Source organism: Acinonyx jubatus, chromosome C2, assembly GCF_027475565.1.
Source record: "Acinonyx jubatus isolate Ajub_Pintada_27869175 chromosome C2, VMU_Ajub_asm_v1.0, whole genome shotgun sequence".
NCBI classification, from domain to species: Eukaryota; Metazoa; Chordata; class Mammalia; order Carnivora; family Felidae; genus Acinonyx; species Acinonyx jubatus.
The window spans coordinates 47,611,112-47,631,063 of record NC_069384.1 but is presented as its reverse complement, the minus strand read 5'-3'; the positions used below and the strand labels follow the sequence as shown (position 1 = coordinate 47,631,063).

The window sequence follows — 19,952 nt, the reverse complement described above, 5'->3', positions numbered from 1 at the left end:
ATGAGTGACATCATATGGTATTTGTCTTTCTCTGACTGACTTATTTAGCTTAGCATAATACACTCTAGTTCCATCCATGTCATTGCTACAGACTGGAGAAAAGATATTTGTGACTTATATATAACAAATATATAACTTTGTGTTCAGAGTACACAAAGAACTTCTAATGACCAATAAGAAAAAGACAAACAAAAAGCCAGTAGAGAAATGATTATAGTGTTTGAATAGGCAAGTCACAGAGTAGAAAATCAGAATGTCTAATAACACATGAAAAGATGTTCAAGTAAAGGAAGGAAAAAAATCTAACGTATCATTGAACTTCAAAGCTGCAAAAGGAATATAAAAATACTGGTAACATATTTATCAGATAGGCAAAAGTTAAGATAACATATGAATAAATCTCCAAAAAGAGATGTTTAGTTTTCAAAAAAAGCAAGTTCCAAAAAAAAAAAATTAATTAAATTAAAATTTAAAAAAGCAAGTTGCATACAACATAATACCACTTATGTAAATATTTTAAACACCTGCAAAATAGACTATTTTATGTATGGATATATAAATATGTAGCACAAGTTTAAAGACAAACATAAAAATGAAGCGTACCAACTTCAGATAGATGTTATTTCTGGGGAGGAGAGATGGGAAAAGATAGGGCACAGAACTTCAGGTGCAGCTGTAATATCTTCTTTTTTTTTAGGGGGTCTGAAGCAAACAAAGCAAAATTTGACATCAGTTTGCCTTGTTGGTGGGTACATAGGTGTGCTTACATTATTTTCTGTACTTTTCTATATGCATGAAATATTCTTTAATTAAAAGAAAAACACAGAAAGAACAAAAAAGACTTAGATTTAGTCTCTCCTTCACAAAGAATGTATCCAAAGCAAATGGAAGCAAAATTCCACAGCATGCCAGACACACGAATAATACCCGCTTCTTCTTTAGTAGTGCCATTATTAATTCTGAAATGTATACTTTCTAGGATCAGATTTTTTTTATTTGGGGAGAGAATAAAGCAATGTGTGTGCCTATTTTGCTTATTGTTATTGTCAAAATAATCACTTTTTTTAGACTTTGAAAAGTACCAACATTTCACGTTAGACATAAAAATTCCTGAAGGGCCGTATGCAAGATGATAGGGTAAGTACTATAGTAGTGGAGATAGCTAAAATCTGTTGCCACAAGATGGTGACTGTGTCAGTTACATAAAATATCCTGAGGCAGGCCCATAGGATGAATCCGTGCCTGTAAATGCCATGCCACTAGTAAATATGGGCAGAATTTGTGACCGAATATTTTTAAATGTATTTTTAAGTGTAAAACAGACCTGCATTAGCTAGATTTTTGTTAGAAAAAAAGATCTGTGTCCATGATCAGAGTATTTCAACTCTGCTCCAAGGCTTTTGAAGAAAAAAAAAGAGAGAAAGAAATCATCTCTATCATCCAGAATAGTAGAGATTACCATAATTTGTCAGAGCTCAAATGAACTCAAATGCAAATTACTCAGTATGAAACTAAGTAAACATTATTTTTCACTCAGTGGATTTTAAGTTACTAATTCCATAAATTTGAGGGTATTTTTTACTGAAACAAAGTTTGAGACCTACTTTTTGAGGTATTGAGCAAAATTTGAAGTTCAGTCTCTGCATCTGGATTAGGGTTGCTCACATTTGTGTCCACAGTTATGGAACCAGAAATGAGAGAATCACTATCTCCTGTGAGAGGGAGAAAAGTAGAATTTTAAGTCAACATTTTCACAAATAGGGCATTGTTCATGGTTGATAGCAGAATGCTCTCTGCTATCATAAGTACATGAGATAAACACCTCACCTTTCTTCACAGAGAAGAGCACAGTGCTTTTTGTAGAGAATAAAACAGTCTGTACTGCTACATTAGGTTTCACCACTGAAGTGCTATCCAAAGACAAGGAATAACTCTCCATTTGTTGAATAAGCCTGTATAGAATAAAACATAACAACATAATATTCTATAGATTTGTCATAAAAATCAGTGGTATGTGTTCTCTCCCACATTCCAGTAGAAAGGCATGACCACAGAACTCATGTGATCACACAATGGCACAATCAACTTAAAATAATTTATTTTCTTCACCAGAGTGTTTCTTTGTTACATATAATTTTTCTAAAGTTCTGGTGGACTCTCTCCCCTGAAAGATACCCTGTATATAGATTCCAGACAGCTGGAACTCAAGAAAGACAAATTTCCCCATAGAAATAATCTTTATTGTGCTGCTCTTGACAAAAGGGTGGTGTTGCTACCCATCATTGACCGGACATGTGCTTCTTGCTTCTACAGTGGTGAGACTCAATTTCCACTTATTCAACTCCCTTCTCTTCTCTCACGTGAACCCCTTCAGGTCTCAAGCATCTCTTGTGAGTTGGTGGTTCCAGAGGCAACAATTCATTTGGAACCATGTAAGAGTACATCTTTGAGCTCACCGCCTCAGTTATTAACTAAACATTGCAGGTTTCCACTATATTCTTTTCTACTTTGGATAACTTCAAAGACAGATTAGATAGAAGGTTGGAGGGAGTGGGGAGAACCTGTCAATTTGGTGTTCTCCAAGAAAAGCCATAAGACCTTTTCTTTTCCTTGTTTGCTTTAACAAATATTTGTACTATTTCTGTACTTGACAAAACAAAATCTCTATATCTAAGATAAATGGTTCAATCTAGTTTTCCTAGAAAGAAGGGATTTCATTAAAATGTAGGTGTTCCATATTCTAAATTTTTATTTTGTCCACTAAAGTATTTTTCCCTTCCCCAAGTGACATAATAAAGAAATAAACTTTAAAATAATTAAAGATTGTTTTTATAAAGAGAATGTGACAATCATTCATATGGAACCATTTGAGTTGCTTTCTCTGTTTTAAATGTTTTCTATTCATAACTCCATTTTATGAATTTTTAGCAATTCACACTAAAGAATAAAGAATAACAACCATACTCCATGTAAAGAATAACAGTCATACTCCAGAGCTGCTTTCAACAGAAGGAATACCTAACAAAATTCTAATCTTCTAAGAGCATATTTTGTACATTTGTCAACCAAACAATATCTGTTGAGCACCTACTAAGAGGTCAGTACCCTATGAAACACTGGAGATAGCAAGAGGTGCTCCCTCAGGCATTTGAAGGCTAAAGAGAACAATGTACTAGATATATGGCAGTGACTGCAGGGTCCATAACCACTTTTCAAGGGTTTTCAAGGCTCTAGTCACAGCCACTTTCAAGGCTGTATTTTTCTTCCATGTGATTCTTCCCTCCTCTTGCCATCGCTGATTATATTAGAGATGCATGCTCTGCCTCAGGGTACCCAATGCAGAGGCTGACCAAAACCAGTACAAATGACTAGAAGAAGCAATCAGATTCTTTCACCCAGGAATTTTCAAGTTAGTGTCATAGTCATATCAGGACAACCATGGTTTAGAGGGGACCAGAGAGGTCATTCTGTCATTGTAAAGACAAATACAAATTAAAAATAAGAGACTTAACTTTCCTGTTGAAAATAAGAGAAGAAATTTCTCTCTCTTCCTTTTCCTATGAGCATTTACTTTGTAAAGTACTTTGTAAAGTACTTTGTAAGTACTTTCTCCTCTGTTTGAAATATAAATAAATTCTTTTGTAAGCTAGATGGCAGGGCGTCTGGGTGGCTCGGTCGGTTAAGCATCTGACTTCAGCTCAGGTCATAATCTCACGGTTTGTGGGTTCAAGCCCTGCATCTTGCTCTGTGCTGATGGTTCAGAGCCTGAAGCCTGCTTCAGATTCTGTGTCTCCCTCTCTTTCTGTCCCTCCCCTACTCATACTCTGTCTCTGTCACTCTCTCTCAAAAATAAATAAACATTAAAAATTAAAAAAAAAAAGAAAAGAAGAAAGATGGGCATTTTGTCAATTTATGACCTAGGAATGTCTTTTGCAAGGACATGGAAGCCATCTTTTTGAAATGTAAACATCAAGGGAGTTAGCGCCCCTATTTTCCAGTTTCTGTGGAGGGTAGGAGCCTAATTTTAGTGGGTGGGTACCTTGCTCCAAGTTGCAAAGCTACCTCCTGTCATAAAGATATGTGAAGTTTGTTCTTCCTCTGAATAAAGTCAGTTAGCTAATACAAATGGTCACCTCAATTACCAGGTTAACCTAGGATGAACTATGTGTGACAAATAGTGCTGTTAAGTTCTCTTAATTGAGGATTAGTTATTGATTACCTGAAAACTTGTATGTAATGGGATATATCTGGTTGGCTATATAAAGCAGTGAGACTCCTTTCTATCTGCAATCTCTTAGTGTTTGCCTATGATACACATCACATTCTGCTTTAATGCTTATGCAATAAAGAGTGTTTTCTTTACTGTCTTTGTGGAGAGCATTTCTGGGTTGGGAAAAGATTCTGTTTTAAACTATTTCCCCAATGTTATGAACAACAGGGTCAATTTATGACAGAGCAGAAACTAGAAGTAAAAATGAAACATACATGTTTACTGAGTCATATTAATTATAAAGACAACTGCCAATGTTTTTTGTTTTTGTTTTCAAGACTTAATGTGTATAAGTCAGGTATCGTGCTAGTTATTTACATATATTATCTCAGTTAAGCCTCACAAGAATCTTACTGAAGTGAGTCCCACAGTTACTCCCATATTATACTGAAGAATCTGAGGCTTTTCCAAAAGATATGAATTTGGCCAAAATCATGGACCTACTAAATAACAATGCTAAGATTGAACCCAGGATTATTTGACTCCAAAGTCTGTTGCCATAACCGTTATATTCTCCCAGAAGGAAGGCCCACAAACTCCTTTAATGGGACCTTCAAAACTGCCTTGGATGCCCTGCCACCCCCTTACTCCAGGATCCATAAAGTCCTGCCATATTATGGTACTGTTCTTAGGTTCCCATGAGATTCCATAAGCTTCTTTACAATAAATCTCTGGTCAAAATAATCTAAGTGAGGATCTTTTAACCAAAGAAGGCTGGTTGGAACAAGATTACAAATAAAAATGTGAAATGTAAATGTACAAAGTGGTCAGTATTAGGGAGGCAGTTTTCCATTCCCAAAAATAGGTAAACAAGGACAATTATGGGCTTGAATTTGAGGGCAGAGTTCCAGGGTTATGGGTCAGTCTTTGCAGCACGTGGTCAAAATGGAAAAATGAAGTCTTAGATTCACTGATTGTAGCAGGGTGCCCTTAACAGCAGAGACTTTGTCCAGGCTCCTCCCAACTCAGACCAAGAGAATGGATGAATGGATGTTAGAGAACTTCACCAGTCTCCCCTTCTCCACTTAAGGAGTTTTAGTCTTACACTGTCCGCTTCTCTCCATAAGTTGAGAAGGGGAGTCCAGTAGCTTAGGGATACAAACCAGAAACTGTAAGTGAAAGAAGGTAGAAGTCAAAGGGAGATGAGTAACTGAAGCCTGGTGTCTGTCAGGAGACCCTGTGTGTAGGCCCAGGTTGAGGGGACAGAGTTTGGAAGGAATTAGTTTCCTTCCCCAGAGAGAGTATTAGAGGTCACCTCTGTTGGCAGCTCTTGAGGAGTAATAAGTGTGGGAGGCTGGGGCCTGGAGGCTGAGGCAACAGACTTATCCGAGTGAATAAGGACCTGAGTCCACAAGGGCTTATATACAAGATCACATGGGAGAGGGTCAGCTTTCACAATGGGATTAGAAAAAGTAAGTAGACTAGAAATGCAGAATGGGAAGGATTACTATGAGTGTGATTACATTTCATGTTTCAGTGTGTCCCATATTTAAAATTTTTATCCTCTAACCACCTCCTCTGAAGCCATTTGGATATTACACATAAATACACACAATTGATTCTCCATGTCTTAAGCCAGTAAAATTCATAATTACTTATTGTCAGGACAGTACTTTCATCTGTATCATGATGTATGACTTTCTCAGCCAAATCTCATAGTTGCTGTCTCCTCAACTTTCTCACCAGAAACATCCACTCTTCTCTCTGCCTAGCCAGACTGCAAACACAGAGCCTCCAGGTCTGGGGGGAGCGCGCTCCAGCTCTTGGATCCATGGTCACTCAACATAGACTCTGAGTGCTATGGCCACTTTCTTCTCCAACTTCAGGAAAAATGGGAATCTCCACACTCCCAGTCGGAAGGGCCTAGACTCCTACTGAAATTTGAAGTCATAAAATACACCAGTTGAACTGCTGAAATGACAACCAGGTCTCAGAATTATAACTTGTGAATGTACTATGCATTTCATGCTTTTGTACTTTTTCTACTTTGAGGGCTCAACACTGTAAAAATTAGAAAACTTGTAAGTTCTTCCAGGACTTTCTCCTAAAAAAAATAATGGGCCTTGCAAACAGAGATTGTGTATAAGAATGTTGATTGCTCAAAGTTTTAAAAGACTTGAAGTAATCAAAATGTCCCTCAGCAGGAATTGCTTAAAGTTCACTCATATTTTGCAGTATCTAAAACTTATGATGCAGGGGCACCTGGGAGACTCAGTCAGTTGAACATCTGACTCTTGATTTTTGCTCAGGTCATGATCTCATGGTTCATGAGAATGAGCAACATGGAGTCTGCTTAAGTTTCTCTCTCTCTCTCTCTCTCTCTCTCTCTCTCTCAGTCTCTGTGCCCTTCTTCCCCATTTGTGCATGCTGTCTCAAAAATAAAAATAATAAAATAAAAATTTATGATATAAATGTATAGATATTTATATTAAAAAGATATTCATGGAGTATTAAATGACAAAAACAGGCTATAAATCTGTAAAGTATGTAATATGATACAAACACACACACATACAGAGGAAAACATCTGGAAGAATACATACCCTCAAGTTAATAAAGGTGGGACAATTTTTAGAATTTTGCTCATCTAGGGGTGTCTGGGTGGCTCAGACCCAGTTGGTTAAGCATCCGATTTCAGCTCAGGTCATGATCTCACAGTTCATGGGTTCGAGCCCCATGTTGGGCTCTGTGCTGACAGTCAGCTTGAAGCCTGGAGCCTGTGTCTCCAGATTCTGTGTCTCCCTCTCTCTCTGCTCCTCCCCTGCTCTCTCTCTTTCTCTCTCTCTCTCAAAAATAAGTGGATATTAAAAAAATTTTTAAGTAAAAATAAAATAAAATAAAATTTTGCTCATCTATATATTTTCTTATTTTTCTGCAATGAGCATACATAAAAATGTGGTCAAATTACTTACTTAAATTACTTTAAAACTTAAAGTTTTTAAATTTTAAATTTTTTAAAACTCAAAAAAAACTGTGTATAAGATAAAACCATAATGAATCATAGTGAGGGAACTTTATAATAAAGTACATGAGTTTTATTATAAATATACAACCAAAACTATGCCAACCCACTGGAATCAAAAATAGAGAAAGTAGGTAGAGTTGGATTCTTTTTTTTTTTTTCAATGTAGTCTTGGGAAAGCTTAAGAAAGCTTAATCAAAATACACCAGTATCTCAAGGATAGCTGAGTTGTGGGTAGGGAGCTTTGTCCCGCAAAGTTATGTTGTTCCTTTCAGCTCTATGCTGAGAAAAGAGTTGGAAGAGCTCCTATTGTGCATGCAGGTTGACCCTTGGCCATGCCCAGCTAAGGCCGGGAAAAGAAGTCTAATCTAAATCATCCTAGTTGCTCTCTATATCCTAGGCCAGGGACACCCCTGGAACCAAGAGTTAACATATACCACCCTGTCTAGTACATGAAGATCAGGTGGAAAGCCAAGGCTTCAGTCTTCATTCTCTAGGAATCAGCTAGTTAGTACATCCATGAGAGAAACAAAAACACCTGTCTTAATGGTACACAGCACTTTGTAATGTTTTCTTTCCCAATTGGAATTGTGCTTACGTTGTGAAAGCATCATCATCAGGAGGAGCATCCGGAACTTCTTGAAAAACATCTTCACTGACACTTAGAAGTTGACTCACTGTAGATACAGCAGTGTCTTTTGCCTGCCAGGAACAAGGGACCAAACCATCATCATAGAAGACATACATCATACATCATCATTATCATGAATTATTGTAGAATCATGTGGCACCACTGGTATGGTAATCCAGAGGCAAGTGTTTTTCAAAATTGAAGGTTTAGTTTTAGATGGCAGAGAGAATAAAGATAAAGCATGATGGAAATTTAAATTGAGTCAATTGGGAAGCTTAGGCTTCTGAATTTCCCCTCAAAGCAAGGTCTTTCACAGAAACTCTACCCCACCCCGAGAACACAAAAGCAGATGCTTGGATCCAGAAGCAGAAACAAAATAAGAGTGCAGGGTTCTGACTATGAAAACATCACAGCCCACGATACTTAGTATAATTATACTTACTATTGAACTAAGTAAAGGGATTTCTAGTTTTGTCTGTCTTTCCATGTCTTTTTTTTTCTTCCCCTCCCCCCTTTTAAAACCTTGTGAGTTTTACCTCAAAGGAAGCATTTCTGGATGTGTTGAAGATCTGTCCGACCACTCTAGCAGCAGAAGTGATGTTCTCAGGAGTCATTTTACTGACATTAGATGTTAAAATCTGAGTTTCACTAGAAATGTTCTCTAACTGTGCTCCCATATTGTCTATCTGTTAAAAACAAAACAAAACAAAACAGCCAGATTTATACAACTATGTCCAAATACTTTGCAAACAATTACAGGTGAATAAACTGGAATTCAGCTGACCCTCAATCTCCTGAATATCACATCCACTTGGTTCTTCATGTTTGTTTCTCTACTTGTGAAAAGGACAAAGTACACGCAGGCTGGTGGTTTTTCCAGCCTTTACTATCTGCCAGGATTAATGAACTAAGACAGGCTGCCTTAGGGAAAGCAATGCTACTCAAGGTGGGAACCATGAACCAAATGGTTCACTGTTTGTTATAGGGTCCATAGGGAAGGTAAGCACAGAAACTGAGAGTTACTGGTCAGAAACTTCTACAACAATTGCATATTATTGAATCTAATGATTTTTTTCAATGATTTGTATTCAGATGGGAGCCACACTTGCATGAGCATAGCATAACATAGAGACTTGTTCTAATCACTATGTTGTACACCTGAAACGAATGTAACACTGTATGTCAATTACACTTCAATAAAATATAAGTAAAGAAATAATTTAAAACTCTTTTAGAAGAGAAAAAATAATCTGTATTTTTCATCTTTTTTATCCAATTTTCCTAGTAATTCATTTTTATTACATTTTACAAAATTATTGGTCAGCAAGGAGTTGGAAATTTTTAAAACTACCTTTCCAAGGGGTGCCTGGGTGGCTCAGTCAGTTGGGCATCCAACTTTGGCTCAGGTCATGATCTCACGGTTTGTGAGTTCAAGCCCTGCATCGGGCTCTGTGCTGACAGCTTGGAGCCTGGAGCCTGCTTCGGATTCTGTGTCCCCAACTCTCTCTGCCCCTCCCAACTTGTGCTCTGTCTCTCTATGTCTCTCAAAAAATAAATAAATGTAAAAAAAATTTTTTTTAACTAGCTTTTCAGCAAAGACAGTTTGGGAGACACTGACCTTGACCATATCTCCAGGTACCAATCAGTCTCCTGGCTCTGGTGTTGTGAGACTATAAAACATGTTAATCCATATTGTCTTTGGTAGAGCCAGGTGTTAATGTGAGCATGTGTGTTAGTTTTCACTAGATGGCAGCATCATTTCAAAAATCAAACCAAGGTCACAGGCCATTCATACTTTGGGAACAGTTGAAAATAATAACCAATCAGTAGACAAAACAAAGAAAGCTCTCATTCAATAGCTAGGTCCCTGCTCTGTGCAGGCATTTTGCTGGATGTTTTTATAGATGTTATCACATTTAACGCACAAAACAACACTGTGAGTAGGGCATCCTTCTCCCTGTTTAAGTGTCTAAAGAGGGAAAGGAGTTCACCCAAAGTCCATGCAGCTTAAAATGTCAGAGCTGAGAGCCAAAAACTGGCTAGTCAAACTCTGGAACATGAAGTCTTTCCCCAGCCTGTGTAGTTGACACAAACTACGTGGCTGGCAGCCATCTCCACATTCCACTTCCATCCCCATCTTTACCTTCAACCCTGCCCATCTACAGTTAGGGGGCCAGTGTGGGACAGTGTGGACTTTAAAATAAGAAGCAGCTCCATCATTTTTTGGCTGTGGTTCACTGCACCTCTCAAAGACACTGTCTCCTCATCTATAAAATAGGTACATTCATAACTATTTATATAGTTGTTATAAGAATTAAATGTGATTTAAAAACATATGTAAAATGTTAGTGCAATATTTGCTACACAGTAAGTGATCAAGAATTAGTATAATCACTATAATTATCTATGAGAATAACATCTAACTCACAGAGGTTCCATAAGGACTAAATGAGATAATGTATGTTACATGCCCTGCACTTGGACCACTTAAAGTTTCCTCCTTCTCTCCTTTCTTGGCCGCAGGTATTAGCAATCCCATGCAATTGCATTTAGGTATATATTAGGTCAAAATAATTTAATCTTCATGAATAAAACATCTAGTCTATGTAATTCCCACTTTACCTGCTCATGGGTACAGCCCTGAGACCAGCATTAGGGGCTGGGGTTTCCTGTCTCAAAAGGTGTTTGATCATAGTTTTTTTTTCTTCTTTTTTCTCTTTATTCTAATAAAGTTGACCATCAAAATACCTTCCTTTTGGTTTCAGATACCAGTGATCTATTTTCAGTCAATACTTTACCACTGATCTAAAAAGATGAGGCCATTTAAAATATGTTACAGATTATCATTCACTAAAATTTGCTGAACCCATGTCCAACTGTTCTTTTTCACAAACAGATGTCATCTTCAAAAAAAAAAAAAGAGTGGCTTTAATTACCAGTTTTTGTTACTTCTTTTTTCTATGTTTCTTAATTTTGAGAGAGACAGAGTGCAAGCAGGAGAGGGGCAGAGAGAGAGAGGGAGACACAGAATCAGAAGCAGGCTCCAGTTCTGAGTTGTCACAGTACAGAGCCCAATGTAGGGCTCCAACTCATGAGTCTTGAGATCATGACCTGAGCTGAAGTCTTAACTGACTGAGCCACCCAGGCACCCCAGTTTTTGCTATTTCTAATTTGACAGTTTTAAAAGCATTGATTCAGGGGCTCCTGAGTGGCTCAGTCAGTTAAGTGTCCAACTTCGGCTCAGGTCATGATCTCATGGTTCATGAGTTCAAGCCCTGCATCGGGCTCTGTCCTGACAGCTCAGAGCCTGGAGCCTGCTTCAGATTCTGTGTCTCCCTTTCTCTCTCAGTCTATCTCTCTGCCCCTCCCCCGCTTGCAATCTCTCTCTCAAAAGTAAAAAAAAATAAAAATAAAAATAAAAATAATAACAATAAAATTTTTAAAAATGTTTAAAAAGCATAGATCTGACCATCAGGTATCTAAAGAACAGAGAGTATACAGAATCCAAACTTTTTCCAGTTACCCAGAACATGGACCATAGGGCATACCTTATTTTCCAGGGTTTTCAGATTTTCATCGCAATTTCCTTTTGTCACATTTTCTAATACTATTTCTCCATATATAGAAATATTGCACATCCGAGTAGCTATTGGATAGCCCACTTCAATAAAAAGAAGCAAAAAAACAAAAGAAACAAAACAAAACAGTGTTTGCAAACATGGCCACTAGCAACAATCTGCCCCTATACACACCTCCATCTCAGTGTGATTTAGCTGCTTCTCCCGCCAAAAGGTGGAGTCTATTCCTCCTTTTCCTGAATTGAGCCTGGACTTACAACTGGTGTTGACCAAGAGAATGTTCTGTGAGAGCTCCAGAACCTGGCCTCAAGAAGATGAAGTTTCAGCCTTCACCCCCTTGGAACACTGTCCTGAGACTGTTGCATAAGGAAGCAGCTCCAATCTACTAGAGAATAAGAGGCTATGTGGAAGAGAACTGAGGCCCTTCAGTCTTGCCATTTAGGACTCCAGCTGCCACAATCAACCCACAGAACTATGAAAAATCTAAATCATTAATTCTTTTAAGCCACGAAATTTGGGGTAGTTTGATATACAGGAATGGAAAAGTGAATCGGCCAGTTACTACAGGAATCTTAAAGGCAGATATCACTTGTCTTAATTTTTAAATCTGGAATTCAAAACTATTTCCTTCCTTTGAAGTCTGCAAGGAAGATTTGCCTTCCAGCAACTAGGGACATAGGGCTTTGAATTGGATGTGATGAGGGTTGAAGAGATGGGAAACAATATGAAAAATTCCTGCTAGATAATGAATTACATATTGATCTTTCCTTCTTTATCCAAATCTGAGTAAACTGAAAGGCAAAGAGTTCTACTATATTGTAGCACCCATTTGATACTTGGTTGGCTTTCAATATTTATGAATCATTAGGTTTATTTCTTATAATTATCACTGAGCCTCCCTAATTCAGTGTTCTCCTGTGAACAAAGCTTAAGAAGCTGTTAACAGATAAAATCACCTCCTACAAGTATGAATCTACCTACGCAAAATCACTGAAAATATCTTGGTCATTTGTTGTATAAAAGTGAATAATTCAGAAGTAATTCTTAATATAAAACTAAACACACATTTGCCAATAGTTGGAATCTATATCCTTAAAATTATTTTATGGGCTCAATCTGAAATTTAAAGGTAAGTAAAATAAACCTTTTCACAATAGTTGCTCAGAAAATAAAAATAACCAAATAAAAGAACCAAATGAAAGATGGTGATTCCCTTGTCCCAAAAACATTTAAAAAAAATCAAACAAGAGTGATGTCCCTTGATGCATATGTTACTGACATTTTTACTGTTCCAGATTGGGTAGCACATAGTTATTTTTTGTAGTTGTATCTCTTTTACAAGTTATAATGAAATATTTAACACACACAAAACATATAAAAATTAAGACGGTAAGTATCCATGGACATACATTATAAAAAGTAAGTACCAATACACGAAGCCCCATGTCTTTCACCTTTTGAGCTTTTAATCAAGAGGCTCTAGCCTTATAAGGACATATGTAAAGAATAGGATCATGAATATTTGAGTAGACATGATATATGAGGGCAAAGGCAATTTGAACTCTGCAAATGGAATACTGGTTTACACAATCTCTTAGAATAAATAAGATAAAGAAACACAGGGGAAAGATCAGTACCTATAAGTACTGTAGCATTTCAAAGAGCATGACATAAACAAAAATAAATATCTATATAAAATGCAAAATTCTCCCCAGGGTTATTACTGACTGAAGTTCTCTCAAACATTTTCATAAATGATCTAGAATTGGCTGTTATTCAGATATCCAGTGCTGCAGGAAATGATGTTATCCTGCAGGAAGATGTGAGAGATAGGAGGAGTGGTCAAAGGAAAATCAATGCAAACAAAGTTCAGGTAAAACACTGAGAGAAAATTATACAGCATAATGGGTTCTAAGCTGTTAGGAAAGGAACCTATGAATTTTTAAGGGCTACTCTCAGAAGATATTACCCAATGCAACATTGAAATAAATCATAAAAATCCTGGATATCATCAGGGAGCATAGACATTTTAAAAACGTTATTTTTGCCTTTATTCTTAGAATGTCTCTATGCACACAAGGTTGTCATGCTTTAAGAAAGGTATGATGAATCTAGAGAATGTTCCAAGATGGCTAACTAAAATTATCAAGGAGATGAAGTACTACCAACTGTGGACAAACTTAACAGCATCTCTACCTAGAAAGATGAAGTCTGAAAGTAGATATGGTACAAATCTATAGCTAATGTTTAATATTCAGAAAATTTATAAAACTCCATAAGCAGATATTAACATGATTAAATTCAAGGACATAGAGTAAACTGGGGAAATAAACCAATGGGAGAGGGAGTAAAAGGAATTTTTAACTGATCCATATTATAGTTTTTAGGAGAATTAGAATTATGTGAAATTGCATCCTAAACTTGGAACACTGGTATCATGAAAGGGAGGCAAACCGTTCCACAAAGCTATCTTTGATGCCTCTTCCAGGAACTTAATACTGGTTGGAGGAATGATAGGTATGATCCAGCATAGCGATTAATATGCTTACACAGAGGAGACGTTTGGAGAAACACATACCATTTAAAGTGTTCTCACCACATGTTTCCTGGGAAGATCCATATTTTCCCACTGGAATTCTGGCAAAAGTTAAATCATCAGAGGTACTGCTTTCACAGAAATAAGCTATGATGAAAAGAAAATATATTTTTTATCATAAATTATAATTTTCTTTTTAAAATTTCAAACCAGATAAAAGTCAAAGTTCAAAACCTATTCAGTATAATTTGAAGGATAATAGAAAGCTTTAGGACTCACTGACCCGCCAGGAATTTCATACTTTTTTATCTGGTTGAGTTAATATTAATACCATTAGAAAAATTAGTATGTTAGATAATGTCTTCTAGTTAAAATGTACACAATATATAACCTGGTAGAGGTACAATGTAATCACTCACACATCAAAAAAGATAGTATAAGCAAATTAGTTGCAATCTTGAAAATTAAAGATATAGAGCCTATATCTTTATTATCTTTACTACCAAAGGGCATCATGAGGATGTGGGTCAAAGCAAAAAGACCAAAGTCATGGAGCATGTGAGATATACTGGCTTGTAGGAGTGCAGGAAATGGTAGGAATGCATTTCTAGGGCTCTGGATCCTAAGCAGGGAGCACAAAGTGTACAGAGTATTGGAAAGCATACTGTAGATGAAGATGTAGCTTTGAAACACTATGTACAATATCCAAGACAAGAAAGCAACGTTAACTATCTGTCAGTAGATGAATGGATAAAGAAATATATATATATATATATATATATATATATATATATATATACACACACACACACACACACACACAAACATATATATATATATTTGCTGGGAATATTCATATATATATATATATATATATATATATATATGAATCTTAATCATAAAAAAGAATGAGACCTTGCCATTTGCAATAACATGGATGGACCTAGAGGGTAAGTAAAATAAGTAAGACAGAAAAGGAAAAATATCATATTACTTCACTTATATGTAGAATCTAATAAATGAAATCAATAAACAAATAAAAAACAGAAACAGATGCATAAATACAGAGTGGTTGCCAGAGGGGTTGCCGGGGGAATTGGCGAAATGAGTGAAGGAAAGTGGGAGATACAGGTTTCTAGTTATGGAGTAAATAAGTCACTGGGATGAAAGGTACAGCACAGGGAATAAAGTCAATGGTACTGAACTAGCATTGTTTGGTGACAGATGGTAGCTACCCTTGTGGTGAACATAGCATAATGGGCAGAGTTGTTGAATCACTATGTTGTACACATGAAACTAATGTAACATTGTGTGTCAACTATACTTCAATTAAAAAAAGAAGTAGCTTTGAACTTTGATTCTGAGAGAGCACTGTCTGAAGTAAAACCACTAATTTTACATCTCATCAAGAGAAAGGATGAAAAGACAAAAACTTCATCTACATATATAGTTAGATAGGAAGATGTACCTTGGTTTCAGAAAAGTTAAATATATTAGAATTGTGATCTTTGAAATGGGGTAATATAGCATATCACCAACCAGAAGGACCTGAGAAAACCATATCACCCATTGCCCTGAAGTAGACAGTGCAACCAGAAGGACAAGCATCTGTCAGTTTACAGAGAAACTTGATAGTTGGGAAACATACTAGGTATATTGAACATACAAGTAAATAGCCCAAAAAGAATACTCAGCTTTTACTATTAAGCTACAAACACATGTTAAAGCCATCATTATTAAACCCATTGTTACTAAATCATTAACAGAAGCATTTGAAAAACTTTGCTGTTGTCCTTATTAACACGAGCCACCTAAATCTCATACCCTAGTGCCATCCCAAGTAACTTACGGATTGTACATCTCCATCCTCTCCACTCTTCTGGACAAACACATCTGCCATTTTCCCAGGTTCCACCATTCCTGCAGAACTTTACTGTGGTGTTTGCTGTGGGGGTTAATGTTACTAAAAAAAACAATAAATTATAGAATACTTCACAAACTGGCTAATCAGTTTCTCCTTTTGGATGTGTAGCCTTCAATTTCTACATGTAAAACAATCACCTTGAGTAGCACTAGAGAAGTATTTTTTGTAACATCATCATCAACAAAAATATATATTGAGAACTTACACAGGATATACAATACTTATGACAGGTTATGAATACCAAAAAGCTACATTTAAAAGACATAATACTTTGAACAAGGACATTAGAATCTACGGAGGGAAACAGGCGATTATATAGATTAGATAGATGATAGATAGATAGTAGATAGATAGATAGGCAGGCATATAAGGCACCTAAGTCAACATGCAGATTTTTACATGCTTTAAGAACACAGAAGAGAGGTGTTGAGGACAGAGGCAATTTATCCAGGGATGACTTTCCAGAAGAGGTGGTATTTGAGTCAGATTTTAAGACTAAAACTAGAAAAGCCAGATAAAAAAGGATGGCCCCAAATAGGCGGGATACAGAGTGCAAAATCACAAAATGGAAAGTTCTGATGTGTCCAAGGAACATAGCAAAGTTTAACAAATAAGGAATATTAGTCCTATGTGAAGTAATAGCAGGACATCGACTGGATTATGAGTGGGTTTATAGACCAAGCCAAGGAGATTTATCCTGCAAGAGTCTAGAGAGATCTTTTAAAAAAAATTTTTAATGTTTATTTTTGAGAGAGAGAGACAGAGTACAAGTGGGGGAGGGGCAGAGAGAGAGAGGGAGACACATAATCTGAAGCAGGCTCCAGGCTCTGTGCTGTCAACACAGAGCCCAAGGTGAGGCTTGAACTCACAAACCATGAGATCATGACCTAAGTCAAAGTCAAGACACTTAACTGACTGAGCCACCCAGTCACCCCTAGTTTTTTTATTCTTAATTGATCTAACAGATAAGTTTATTCAAAATAATAATAGCAATGACATATGAGGTGATTATAGCTTATGGAAAAACAAAATAAAGGACAGAAAAAATTTAAGGGAAGAGAAGGAGGAATTGGGAATACTGTATTATGAGGTCCTGGCACTACTTATGAGACCACAGAGATATTAGAAAGTAGACTTAGATTAGGGACACCTGGGTGGCTCAGTCAGTTGAGTGTCCAACCCTAGATTTGGGCTCAAGTCATGATCTCATGGTTTGTGAGACTGAGCACCTCGTCAGACTCCCAAGGAGGCTGCTTGGGATTCTCTGTCTCTCTCTGCCCCTCCCCCATTCACTCTCTCTTTCTCTCTCTCTCAAAATAGATAAACTTAAAAGATACATTTTGGGGGGCTCCTGGGTGGCTCAGTCAGTTGAGTGTCTGACCAGATTTTGGCTTAGGTCATGATCCCATGGTCACAGGATTGAGCCCTGTGTCTGGCTCTGCACTGAGCATGGAACCTGCTTGGGATTCTTTCTCTCTCTTCCTCTGCCCCTGCCCCTCTCCCCTACTTGTTCTCTCAAAATAAATAAATAAATAAATTGGTGGTTACTGTAGAGGTTGCAGTATACATTTACAACTAATCTAAGTCCACTTTCTTTTTAAAGAAATAATTAAAAATCAGAGCAAAAATCAATGAAGTTGAAAACAGGAAATTAATAGACAAAATCAATGAAACCAAAAGCTTGTTATTTGTAAAGATCATTCAAATTGATAAACCTGTAGACAGTCTAACCATAAAAAAAAGAGAAGGCACAAATAACAGACATGAAAAAGAGTCATCACTACTGATCCCATGAACATTAAAAGAACAATAAAGAAATATTATGAATAGCCTATGCCCACAAATTTGATTAGCTAGATGAAATGGACCAAGTCCTTGAAGGACACAATCTACTGAACTCACACAAGGAGAAATAGATCATCTGAATAGGCCTATATTGATAAAGAAACTGAATCAATAATCAATAACCTTCCAGAACAATAGGCATCAGGCCCCAGATGGATTTACTGCTGAATCCTACCAAACACTTGAGGAAAAACTGATATCAATGTTTTACACTCTCTTCTAGAAAACAGAAGCAAAAGGAACACTTCCTAACTCATTCTATGAGGCCAACATTATTCTAATACCAAAATTAGATAAAGACATTACAAAAAAGGAAAATTACATATCAATATCTCTCATGAATGTAAAGTCAAAACTCCTCAACAAATTATTAGCAAATGAAACCCAACAATGTATAGAAAAATTTATAACATAATACAGTATTCTCAATCCTCCTTCTCTTCCTTTATAACATGTTCTCATCTTAGGGGAAAGCATCTCATTTCTTACCATTGAGTATGAGATTGAGTTTATGGTTTTTGTAGATGTTCTGTATCAAGTTGATGCAGTTCCTCTATATTTTCACTTTGCTAAGAGTTTTTAACATGAATGGTAGCTGGATTTTGTTGAATGCTTTTTCTGTATTTATTGATATGATCATGTGATTTTTCTTTTTTAGCCTGTTGATATGAATTACATTAATTGATTTTCAAATGTTGAGCTAGGCTTGCATATCTGGAATAAATCCCAATTTGTTACGATGTATGATTTGTATTTCCCTGATGATGAATGATGCAGAAGAATGAGCCTGGACTACTTTCTTACACCATACACAAAAATAAACTCAAAATGGATGAAAGACCTAAATATAAGACAGGATGCCATCAAAATCCTAGAATAGAATACAGGCAACAATCTCTTTGACCTCAGCTACAACGACTGCTTACTTGACATGTTTCCAGAGGCAAGGGAAAGTAAAGCAAAAATGAACTATTGGGACCTTATCAAGATAGAAAGCTTCTGCACAGCAAAGGAAACAATCAGCAAAACTAAAAGGCAACTGACAGAATGGGAGATGATATTTGCAAATGACATATTCGATAAAGGATTAGTATCCAAAATCTATCAAGAAATTACCAAACTCAACACCCCCAAAAACACAAATAATCCAGTGAAGAAATGGGCAAAAAACATGAACAGACATTTTTCCAAAGAATACATCTAGATGGTTAACAGACACACGAAAAAATGTTCGTCACTCATCACCAAGTAAATGGATTTTTTTAAAAAGCTGTGGTATATCCATACAATGGAATATTATTCAGCCATAAAGAGAAATGAGCTATGAAGCCCCCAAAAGATATGGAGGAATCTTAAATACTTTTAGCTAAGTTAAAGAAGCCAGGCTGAAAGGGCTACACACTATATGATTCTAAGTATGATATTCTGGAGGGGCTCCTGGGTGGCTCAGTCAGTTAAGCATCTAACTTCAACTCATGTCATGATCTCACAGTTCATGAGTTCAAGTCCCTCATTGGACTCTGTGCTGACAGCTCAGAGCCTGGAGCCAGCTTCGGATTCTGTGTCTCCTTCTCTCTCTGCCCCTCCCCCACTCATGCTCTCTGTCTCTCTCACTCTCAAAAATAAATAAACGTTAAAAAAATTTAAATATGACATTCTAGAAAGGCAAAACTATAGAAACAGTAAAATGACTGGCAGGTTGGGAGAGGGAGAGAAGGATGAATAGGTGAAGCAAAGGGAAATTTTAGGCAAGTGAACTATTCTGTATGATACTGTAACAGTGGATACATGTCATTATATTTGTCAAAATCCACCAAATTTGTATACGCAAAGAATGAACCCTAATGTAAGATGCATTTTAATTAATAATGTATCAATATTGGTTCATTCATTATATAACAAAAGCAACCCACTAGAGTAAGATATTAATAATAAAGGAAGATATGGAGGGGAAGCAGTGATGTGAGAGGGAATAAATAGGAACTCTATATTTTCTGCTTAATTTTACTGTAGCCTGAAACTTCTCCAAAAATCAAGTCATTGGTATAAAAATATAAGATATGGATCCAGATCTCAAAGAGCTTAAGATCTACCAAGAGAGATTTAATTGTAATTGTTATATGACAAACTTCTCCGTGTAACCAAGGAAATGTGTGAATATTTATTTATTGTTTATTTATTTTGAGAGAGGGTGAATGCATGATAG

At 36.5% G+C, this 19,952-nt stretch overlaps 1 protein-coding gene across 3 annotated transcripts in view; it reads right to left on the bottom strand.

The window, feature by feature from the left end:
* The window catches only part of ADGRG7 (adhesion G protein-coupled receptor G7), a 71,171-nt gene that overhangs the window by 42,037 nt on the left and 9,182 nt on the right, over positions 1–19,952 (bottom strand). The window contains exons 2-8 of one of the 3 annotated variants that reach the window (XM_015065947.3): positions 15,827–15,940; positions 14,020–14,124; positions 11,412–11,524; positions 8,400–8,549; positions 7,831–7,934; positions 1,828–1,952; positions 1,605–1,712 (exon numbers count right to left, since the gene is read on the bottom strand). In XM_015065947.3, coding sequence (XP_014921433.1) covers positions 1,605–1,712; positions 1,828–1,952; positions 7,831–7,934; positions 8,400–8,549; positions 11,412–11,524; positions 14,020–14,124; positions 15,827–15,940 — 819 coding nt within the window. Of the gene's footprint in view, positions 1–1,604; positions 1,713–1,827; positions 1,953–7,830; positions 7,935–8,399; positions 8,550–11,411; positions 11,525–14,019; positions 14,125–15,826; positions 15,941–19,952 lie in introns of those variants that run through there. The other 2 variants (XM_053220774.1, XM_053220773.1) reach the window with 2 other exon arrangements.